This window comes from Budorcas taxicolor, chromosome 13, assembly GCF_023091745.1.
Source record: "Budorcas taxicolor isolate Tak-1 chromosome 13, Takin1.1, whole genome shotgun sequence".
NCBI lineage: Eukaryota > Metazoa > Chordata > Mammalia > Artiodactyla > Bovidae > Budorcas > Budorcas taxicolor.
In genome coordinates this window covers 62,456,240-62,466,779 of record NC_068922.1, presented here as the reverse complement: position 1 = coordinate 62,466,779, position 10,540 = coordinate 62,456,240, and the positions used below count along the sequence as shown (strand labels likewise).

The 10,540-nt window shown below is 45.6% G+C and overlaps 1 protein-coding gene across 1 annotated transcript; it reads right to left on the bottom strand.

Annotated features, from left to right (window-relative positions):
* Positions 1–1,575: 1,575 nt before the first annotated feature.
* LOC128058780 (short palate, lung and nasal epithelium carcinoma-associated protein 2B-like) lies at positions 1,576–10,038 on the bottom strand. Its single transcript, XM_052651255.1, has 7 exons — positions 9,900–10,038; positions 8,525–8,684; positions 7,084–7,191; positions 5,750–5,899; positions 3,546–3,639; positions 2,475–2,538; positions 1,576–1,613 (listed from the first exon to the last, which is right to left on the bottom strand). The coding sequence occupies exons 1-7, from the start codon at positions 10,036–10,038 to the stop codon at positions 1,576–1,578; spliced, it is 753 nt and encodes a 250-aa protein (XP_052507215.1).
* Between the last annotated feature and the right edge of the window lie 502 nt (positions 10,039–10,540).

Below are 10,540 nucleotides of genomic sequence, written 5' to 3'. Positions count from 1 at the left end.
GATGGCAGTGGTTCTTCCCTTACAGAATGGCACAAAGACTGAGATGGTTCCATGGCACTAGGAACAAAGTTTCTCTGGGTCTTTTGTCAGGAAAAACAGATGGTATTCTGGAAAGAAGAAGCCCGGGGACCCTGACGTGACAGCTCGGGTCTATCCTCTGCACACATGATGTAGCTGTGAGTAACAGGTGCCTTGCTCCACACTTCAGGGCAAAGGGGAAATTGAAGGCTTCCATGTTAGGGAGGAAGAGTGGACTCAAGAGGACCTCATCAGTCCTGCTCGGAAGAGAGCAGGGCCAGGATGATGGGACCTGCTGGGGGCAGGGGAGAGGTGGCTCAGTACTGGGAGCCAGGGTGTCACCTCTTTGAGCAAGTGTTCCCAGGGACATGGGTTAAAATTCTAGCCCTGCCACTTGCTACCCTGTAACCTTGATGAATCACTTGTCTTCTGTGAGCCTCAGTTTCCTTATCTGTACAATGTGGGCAAGAGCCAAGTCTCCTGGCAGAAGGGTGATGTGAGGAGGTCATGAGGTCAGGTGTGCTGGGGAAGGCAGCCCTCCATCATGGTGGCAGAATGAGGCTGTCTCTACGATACCTCAGGTCACTTTCTTGCCCATCCTGGGCCTCAGGTTTTCCCTTTGTAAGACAAGATGTTGAGGCTGGATAATCCCAAATATACCTTCCAGCTTCGGATCCAGGTCTCTGATGCCCTGATTGCCCGTACCTCACTTCCCCCAAAATCCCAATAGAAGGAAGGCCACGGGCCACACAGAAGGTGCAGAAATGCCATTTTATTGCTGGGGTTGGAGGGCAAAGAGCATAGGGTGTCCTGACTGTGAGGAGGCGTATCTGAGAGTGTCCTTGACTGGGCTCAGTTGTCACTCCTGGGGGATGGTGGCAGCACCGACAGTCCCAGAGGGAGATGGTACAGAGATTCAGCCATGTCCCCGAGAACCAATCTGGAAGGAGACCCCAGAGTGAGGCATGGACACCCCGGGGCCCTTACCGGCTCCTGCGTTCAGCAGGAACAGCTGCCAGAGTGCTTCAGCACAAATCCTGCGAGCTCTGAGGCTTATGGGTGGGCGACTGGCACCTGTGGTTTGGGGTCTTTCTCTGGCACCTGGCCCTGACCTCTCCTCATCCCCTCACCCTCCCACCCCCCTCACCTTAGCAACAATGGCCGATGTGAAAAGACTGAGCAAGGCTCGGAGGAGCCAGGGCTCAGGGATCAGCATATGATCAGAATCAGGGGTCAGACTGAGACACAGGTCGTGCGTCTATCTGTGGCCAGTGTCAGGGCTCAGTCAGCAACTTGAGCTAAACTTCCACCTGACTGCACTCCGGGCTCAGTCAAGGACCAGAATCAAGCACAATCTGGGTGTGATTAAGGGTCAGGACTCAGGCTGTGACCAAGATCAGAGCTCACTCTGCTACTAGAGAAAGAAGAGAGGCCAAGACTTGCTTCTCCTTCTCCACAGGCCCCTGTGGGGAGGCCTCATCCTCCCTTAGCCCAGGGCCCCAAGTCAAGTCCTCACCAGCAGGCGGGCATCACAGTGGTTTTTCTCATCTGTCCTCTTCAGTTTACAGTTTCTTTTGCAGTTTCCTGAAGTGTTTCTGAGGGAACAAAACCAGTAGCATTTCTGCAAATCTGGATATAGCTGAATAGAAACTAGATCCCAGCGGCTGCCACCCTCCAGCAGGTCAGACTTGGCAACCAAGGGATCTCTTGCATGTCACTCTGTCTCTCTGAGCCTCAGTTTGTTCATCTGTAAAATGGGTATGATAACAGTACCCACTCCATAGTGTTGTTGAAGGAATACAATGAGATGCTGTATACGAAGCACAAAGACATGGCCCAGGTAACAGGGCCTGTGGCTATTTTCTAGAAGGACCACCTCCAGGACCCTGACACTGTTACTCATCCCATTTCTGTTGCCCCACAGCCTCAGCAACCCCAGTCATGCCAGAGACCCAGATCAAGGAAAGCCCCCAGGGGCTGGGGGTGAAGCCACAACTCCTCATAAGAAGGGAAAGGGAAGGGGCAGTGTTCAGTAGCAATGAGTATGGGATATTAGGCTCTTTCTGTTTTTTCTTTAAATCCGCTCATCAGCTTGGCAGTGTTTACAACCTTTCATTTCTGAGGAACCCAAGGATCAAGAGGTAGAACCAGTTGACCAAGACCCCACAGCTGCTAAGAGCAAATGCAGAATTTGAACCCAGATCTGGCCCGTCCTCTTTCTTGCATCATTCTGTGCAGCTGGTTCCGCAGGTTTAAGAAAGGAGGGCAATAGAAGCCCTCAGTCTGCAGGGACACCATTCCCCCAGCCACACTCTCCTGACTTGCTCAGGACAAAGGATCCTGAACTTCTCCATGGTCCCCGACAGTCCTGCCTGTCAAGCAGATGTAGAGCAGTGCGCCTGCCCCTTGGAAGGCTGCAGAGGGAGCACCCACCACTTCCCCAGGCTGTGACTTACCTTTGAGGTTCTTAACCAAATTCGCATTCGAGGAGCTGATGATGGTGCGGATTCGTGGGCACAGCTGAGGGTCACAGGACACCAGGGACGATACAGCAAGAGATGGAGAGAGGAAGGCAGGAATGATGTTGGGATGGGGAGGGAGGAGAGGAGAGACAGGAGAGAAAGAGGACCGATCATTATCCACTGGGAGCACCCTGCAAACCACCTGCAGAGGTGCTCCCTACTCGGGACCTCAGAACTTCTGACCCTTAGGGATCTATAATGATGGAAACCCAGAAGACCTAAATCTGAGAGCCAGAGAATGCTAGAATCCTGAAACTTCAGATTAAAACCTCAAAATCTAGACTTTTACCATTCCAGAACGCTATGCTCCTAGAAACCTTGACCTTTGGAACCCTGGAATTTTAAGCAGTCAGATGAGGCCCTGGGAACCATAGAGAAGTGTTTCCAATGATTTTGTGTGTGTGCAATACACACGGATCTCATGAAAATGCAAATTATTGAGTCAGCAGATCTGAGGTAGGACCTGAGAGTCTGCATTTCAAACAAGTGTCCAGATGAGGTCAGTGTTGCTATTCTGAGAACCACAGCTTGAGCAGTGGCCCTCCAGTTTAGTAAATCACAGAGCCCTCTGGAGGAATTTTTCCCCCATAAACCGTGATCCCCAGCCAAATTCCAGAGTGACTAATTTAGAATCATTTCTGGCACATGGTACATGTGGTTTGCATATGATGCACAGAGTCTTACTTACAGTATATGTACTTTTTATATTTAAATAAATTAAATAAAATTGTATTCAATAAAGAAGAATATTGCTAAAAGGCCTACTGGCAGTGCATGGGTATGGTATATGATTCAAGTTGGAACCAAGTGATTTCTGCTAATATCAGATCCCTCCTCCCCTTCTCCCCACACGAGGCTGAGTGAAGGAGGGGAGCAGCAGCTGACAGCCCAAAGGAAGTGGGCACCTCAGAAGGGAAGGTGCCCAAAGAGTACAGCCTGCCCAGGGAATGTCACTTCTGCCCCCTACCTGGCCTGGCTCTGAGCTGCCAGAAGTGGGGTACTCACCACCTCCTTCACTAGGTAGGTCTCCACCAGATTCACGAGTGTGGTCACAGTCTGTCCGATATTACTGCTTGGTACAGTGAGGCTGGAGATGGAACTGATAAAGACCAGGAAGTTGGCAGAGCAGCCAAGGAGGAGCAATGGGAAGAGGGCGGGACATGGTGGAGCACCTTGAAGTCAGGTGACTTGAGCTTCTACTCAGGGGGATCATCACCTAAAACCACATGACTGACCAGCAGCTCATGAGAGTCCCGTCACAAACATGAGACCTCATCCATCCATCCATCCATCCATCTATCCTTCCATTCATTCATTCAGCACATTTTTATACAGCAACAACTGTATATGCCAGGAACCAAGCCAGACTGGGGACACAGGGATAAACAGGGCACAAGCAGCTCCCAGTCTGGTAACTAAATACAAAGCACATGTGGCTAAGGCTGGCTCCTTCCCACCTTCAGCCCCCAGCATAACTGTCACCTCTTCAGGGCAGCCCTGCGTGACTGCTGCCTAAGGGAGGGCTTTGTATCATTGCACCCTGTTCAGTGTGCTACTCTGCCCAGGGATGGTTGCCATCTGACATTTACCTCGTGGGATGTTTATTGTTGGACTGAATGCTTGTCTGTTTGTCATTCCCTCAAGAGAATAATCTCCAGGAGAGCAACTTCTTTGCCTGAAGTCACCAATACATTCTCCTAACTCAGAATGGTGACTGCCTGGCATGGAGGATTTGCTCAGCACATTTTTGGCTGAGGGAATAAATGAAGTAAACCTACAATTAAATATTTAATGACAACTGGCGGAAGATATTCAGAAGGGCAAGAGAAGATTCTTACAAGAGCCAAGAGGAGGAACCTTGTTTTAGACCCTGAGTGATGAGATGTACATTGAAATTGGATGGGGGATAAGTGTACTTGGCATCCAGAACAGCCTCTGCACATATCTTGAGGTGGAAGGAGTTTGTTTGAGGCTGAGAGCAAAAGCTAGTGTGTCTAGGGCAGAGTGGCAAGGGGGAGAGCACAGTGATACGAGGGTGGGTCCAGATCAGGTAGTCTAGATGGCCCTGAGGAGGGCTTGGGATTTTACCCAAAGTGGAGAGGAAAGCCCCCAGAGGGTTTGGAGCTGCAGAGTGGAATGCCATTTTACAGATACAGTCACTGAGACCCAGAAGGCAGGATGATTTCTCTGGCGCTATAGGCTAGGCATTGTCCAGCAGGGCTCAGGCATTTGGACTTACATCTCAGTTTTCCCAAGTGATCGTAGGCTTCAGGGACAATTTTCTGTTCTGGGGGTCTTTAGGCAACCTGTGATCAGATCCCTTGTTGAGGCAGTATGGACTGACCACTGCTCAGGGCTCAGCCTGGTTCCTTGCCAAGGCCAACCTGCCCCAGCTGTCAGCATCCAGACCATTTCTCCTCTCCCAACCATGACCAGGCTCAGCCTTTCTCCCTCCACCTTCTTCCCTGGGTTAAACATGCTCTTTCAAGCACACAGTATAAGATGCAGATTTGGTGTGTTACCAGAAATCAGTGATTTAAGGAGAGTATTCAGTTTTCAAGATCGTATTTTGGGAATTTCCCAGTGTGTGGAAGATGATTTGGGGACAATCTGAAATTAGAGCCCATGGTAGGCATTTACTACTCCTCTTGCCCCTCCTAACTAGAGGCAAGAAGGGAAACACAGTGAATTATTATCATTATTATTATTATTGAGGGACATTATATAATATGAGAAGGTCAGTTCTTCAAATAGACATAGCAATTTAAATGTGCAAGCATCTAACAAGAGCTTCAAAAAGCATGAGGCAAAAACAGATGAAGTTGAAAGGTGAAGTATGCAAATTCACAGTTATGGCTGGAGAGGTCAACACTCCTGTCTCAGTTAGGGGAAGAACCGAGAGACAGAAAGTCAACATGGATATTATTATTACTGAGAGCATAGTGCCAGGTTGCATGCTAAACCCTTGCATTTTCTCATTTGGTCAACACAGTAGCCTATGAATTAGGGATCACTACCATCCTCAGTTTAAAAATGAACACTGGAGATCCTAGAGCTAAAACCATAAGTCAGTGGCAAAGCTAGCTTGTCTCCAGAGTTTCACCTCTTTTTCACCGTATTCTGCTCCCTCCCAGATATAGGAATAGGGCTGAAATTAGGGATTCCAACTCCTCAGGGAGTCCCGCTCTGCTGAGATATCTGGGCCTGACCTGTTCACGAAGGGGAGTGATATCCTGGCTGGTCTGTAGGTGCATTCTCCTATGACCACCATTAAGGTACCAGATTCATGAATTTTAAAGCTGATGCTTGTCTGTAGGACAAAGTTGAGGGTCAGGTCAACAACCGCACCAAACAGAGGCCTGTAGGGAATAAGATTCACAGTTAACAGAGGTGGAGAAATCCTCTCTTGTTGCTCACTTGAGTCCCCTTCTCTGTAGACATTAGATGGGGTGTCTATGGACAATGTCAATATTGTCTGTATTCTTGACAGAATCTACATTCTTTTATGAGGTTTTTCTTCTCCTGGCCACAGGGGTTTCTGTCATGTGAAATTTCTAAGCAGTATGACACTGATGATTAAAATAAACATAACAGTCAACATTTCTTTAACACCAATTCTGTGTTAGGTATTTCAAACAAAAATATTTTAACTGGATTAATTCATTTAATCATGATCGCACTACCATGACAGAAAATTACTATCTCTATTTTCAGAATGTGGAAACACTTGGTATAGAGAGGTTAAGTAACTATCCTCCAAGATCTCATAGCTAATAAATGATGAAATCCTAGTGCATTTAATTGATAAAGACTCTTCTACACATCTTCATTTTATCTCTTTGTATCTTTAAAGTAATTAAAGCTCTTAAAAATTATAGTTTCCGTATAATTGCATATGCTCTTCATGACATACTGACAATGCTATGTGGCCCGTACTGGTCACTGTCATTTAAAGAGAATCTTGAGGGACAAAGTGATGCTGCAGGCAACTTTATCAAAGGGTATAAATGTTCAGTCTTCTCAGCTTTCAAGTTTTATAATTAGATAATCATGATGATTTCGGACATATATTTCGTGGAGGATTTTTAAACAAAAAGATTGGTTATGGTCAGTGTTTCTTAGAACATTTTAAATGTTAAGATTTCAGGTGTGTTTGACTCTCTGTGAGCCCATGGACCATAACCCACCAGACTCCTCTGTCCACGGAATTCTCCAGGAAAGAATACTGGACTTGATGGCCACTCCTTTTTCCAGGGGAACCACCCTCTGAGCCACCAGGGAAGCCCAAGAATGCTGGAGTGGGTAGCCGTTTCCTTCTTAAGGGGATCCTTCCAACCCAGAGATTGAACCCAGGTCTTCCACCTTACAGGCAGATTCTTTACCATATGGAGCCACCAAGGAAGCCCTTCGACCTGGAAAGGTCTCCTTCTTTTACAGATTGGGAGACCAAGTCAGAAGCATGGAAGGTACCTGATGCCAGATTGGAGATCTATTGGCATACCGCATTGCATCTCTCAAACCTCCGATTCTAACCAGTACTCACAGGGTCAGGGTGACCTTGGCAGTGATGGGGATACTCAGGTTAATGCTTGGGCCTCCAGAAGTCCCTTGGAGTTTGATATTCCCGATGTTGATGCTCCTGATTGTCAACCTGTGCAAAAACCACAATTCACCCTTGTCATTTGTCACGCAGCCATTGCTGGGCTCTTCTCTATGCCAGTCTCATGCTGAGCATTAGAGCCTGACTGACTTTGCCTGCTTTGGTCTTCATGACAGCCCAGTTCAGAGGTTGGATTCTCTCCACTGGATGGCACGGCAGGAGACAACTGTAATTCCCCCTAGACTCCAGGGTGAACATGTGCCAGAGTCAGAATTCGGTTTCTTAAAAAATTAAAGTATAGTTGCTTTTCAGTGCTGTGTTAGTTGCAGGTGTACAGCGAAGTGACTCAGATATATATGGACAGATAGATATGCATGTGTGCTAGTCACTCCAGTCGTGTCTGACTCTTTGTGACCCTACGGACTGTAGCCCATCAGGCTCCTCTGTCCACCAGGCTCCTCTTGATTCTGTAGGCAAGACTACTTGAGTGGGTTGCCTTTTCCTTCTCCCGTAGATGGATGTAGATATATGTATATATAGGTGGAGATAGAGATACTTTTCATTTCATATTTTTCCCCTTATAGGTGGTTACAAAATATTGAGCATACTTCCCCTGTGTTATCTAGTAAGTCCTTGTTGGTTGTCTGCTTCATATACAGCAGTGTATATGTGTTAATGCCAGACTCCTGATTTATCTCCCATACTGCTTTCCCTTTTGGTAGCCATAAGTTGTTTTTGTTTTTGTTTTTTTTTTGCTCACCAGTCTGTTACTGTTTTGTGTAAGTTCATACCATCATCTTTTAGATTTCACATATAAGTGACATCATGTGATATTTGTCTTTCTCTGAATTCACTTAGTATGATTATCTCTACATCCTTCCATTCCTTCCTGCCAATGGCATTATTTCATTCTTTTTTAGCAGAGCCAGATTTTGAACCCAGAACTGCTTGGCTCCCAGACTTCATGTATGGGACCATGTATATGGTATAAATTCTAGTTTCTTCTGTCCTGAGGCCATTTAGACTTTTATACTCAGCTATATTCAGGGAAGAAAAATTTTATTCCTTGGAAAAGTGACATTAGATACCAGCAAACAGGTAGAGACGAGGGTGAAGAGAACCTTCATCCTGAGCCTGAAATCACATGAGAAGCAAGCCTAGACCTTTAAGCCCCTTGATAGGTCCTGCAGCCCTGCCTTTCATTTCCCCAAACTCTAGAAGAGCTGGTCTCACACCAGTTCCACTCTCAGGCATGCAGAAGGGTTTTTAAATTTTTTCTTTTACTTTTCTGTCTTTGATCTTAAGCTTAGCTCCCCAAAGATATGTAGTCTCTTTTGGAACAAAGAACTTCAGTGTGAACTCAACATCAACTCACCGTACACACCATAAACACCCGACAAATGGTTTTCCTGACAAGTGAATATTTTCAGTAATGTTCTTGTCCAACAAGATCTTATCTTCCTGGATCTTCTCAGTAATTACTTTCTCCAAACTTGTGAAATTCTGGGACAACTCAAAGTCAGCCTTCACTTGATCAAGGACAGCTGCAAAAGCAATCTCCATTTAGTGTGAGTCACAACTTAGGATGCAGCTCCTATGCACAGGCACCAGATGCGACTGTTTGCCTCTGTTATTTCTCTCAGTCTTTACAACTCCATAAAGTTGGCGTTACTATTATCTGCAATTTCATGTGAGGAAAAAGAAGATCAAAAGGTTAAGATATGGGCCTAAAGTCCCACAGCTAGGAGACCTTGTTTCCTCTATGCTGCCTTCATACTAATGTATACTCATCATTCATCAACAAAGCAATCAATCCAGTTTGTAGGCAATAGATATTGATTGAACACCAGCTTCTAATAGTGAAGCTCTAATAAGATACTCAAACAAATGAAATACATTTGGAATAAACTAAGAAATGGAAAATCTAGAATCAAGGAAAAATTATGGCTCCAACTCATGAAAGTGGCAAATAGGGTTCCCTGGAACAGTCTTGCAGCAGGCCGATAAAGAAATGAGTCATACTGGAGAAGAAGGACAGAGTGTCCCAGTGGGGGCCATTCAGAGAAAAAGGGATTTGACAGGGTGATGGTAGATGTAGAATGGCACATTTGGAAAGAATTAAGAATATATGTTTCGAAAGCAAGTCAAATGAGAAACAAGGCAATAACTAACTCAAGGAAAAACAAAAGGCTACAGGAAAAGATATGTAATCATAGTAGTGCTACTTGGCTCTGCAAAGGACAGTGTCACCTAATTATAGTGACGCAAACAGAGATGGAAACTACACCTGGTCCTGTAACTTACTAGGTCACCTTGATTCAGACCCTCTGTTTCCAAGCTCAGTTTTATCAGCAATGAAACTGGAAAGTATATTTTTGAAGGTTGCCTAAGTCCTGGAAAGGTTTAAAGGCAGTCATTTTCAGAAGTTAGTTTCTCCTATAAAGAATGTTTGACAGTGTGCTGGTAATGTTTCCAGGAAATGAGAAGGCCAAGTTCTCTTAAGAAATCCGAATTAAAAAGCGATATGACTAACTGGAAATGTGGGTAGTTTTAAGCCTACCTAGGTTTGGTAGGGATTAATTTCCAATTAGATAATACAAATTCAAGAAGATTGAATGACCCAAAAGAAGAATATGCTTCAAATGTAAATAAAATATTTAATTTAAATAATGTAAATGACAATAAAAGATGAAAAATTGAGTGAATTTTTTCAAAAGTAGAGAAATAGTTGCCACCGATCATCCCGCTTTCTGACTCACATTTAGATGCACTGTCATCAATCTCAAGTTCTTTTCTAAGAGCAGATTGCAGCTCTGTCACAGCACTGTTGTCAAGAAGAGATGCTGAAGTCCCAGTGAGCAGGCCACACAAGAGAACAAGTCTCCAAAGTTGAAACATCTTGTCCTGACACCTGGACAGTGATGGGAGGAACAGGAGTGAGAATTACCCACAGGGAAACGGGATCTCGGATGAGCACCTATTACTCTGACACTCAGCAGTCCTTGAAGATGGACGTGGTTATCTGCTCTCTTACAGACAGGCAGCTCAGGTCAGGAACCTGGAGCAACTTGCACAAAGATACACAGCCACTGCATAGAGGAGAGAGTATTTGGAAAGTCACGCTTGACTCCAGGTCTGTGCTCTTTACACAGAGGTCATTTGCATTTTCTGGCTTCTCTGCCTGGAACATTTCCCTCTTCTTTGCATTTTTACATGAGTCACTTCTTGCTGAGTCTCCAGTTTCAGTAAGACATCATATCCTCTATAAAGCCCACTCTAGGCCCCTTCCCAGAGTCTAGGTCAGGAGCCCCACTCTACCATCTTGTTGCCTTCATTCTCTGATCAGAATCCTTGGTACAATTAGTGATGACTTGCCTCCTTTCTCACCAGGCTGTGAACT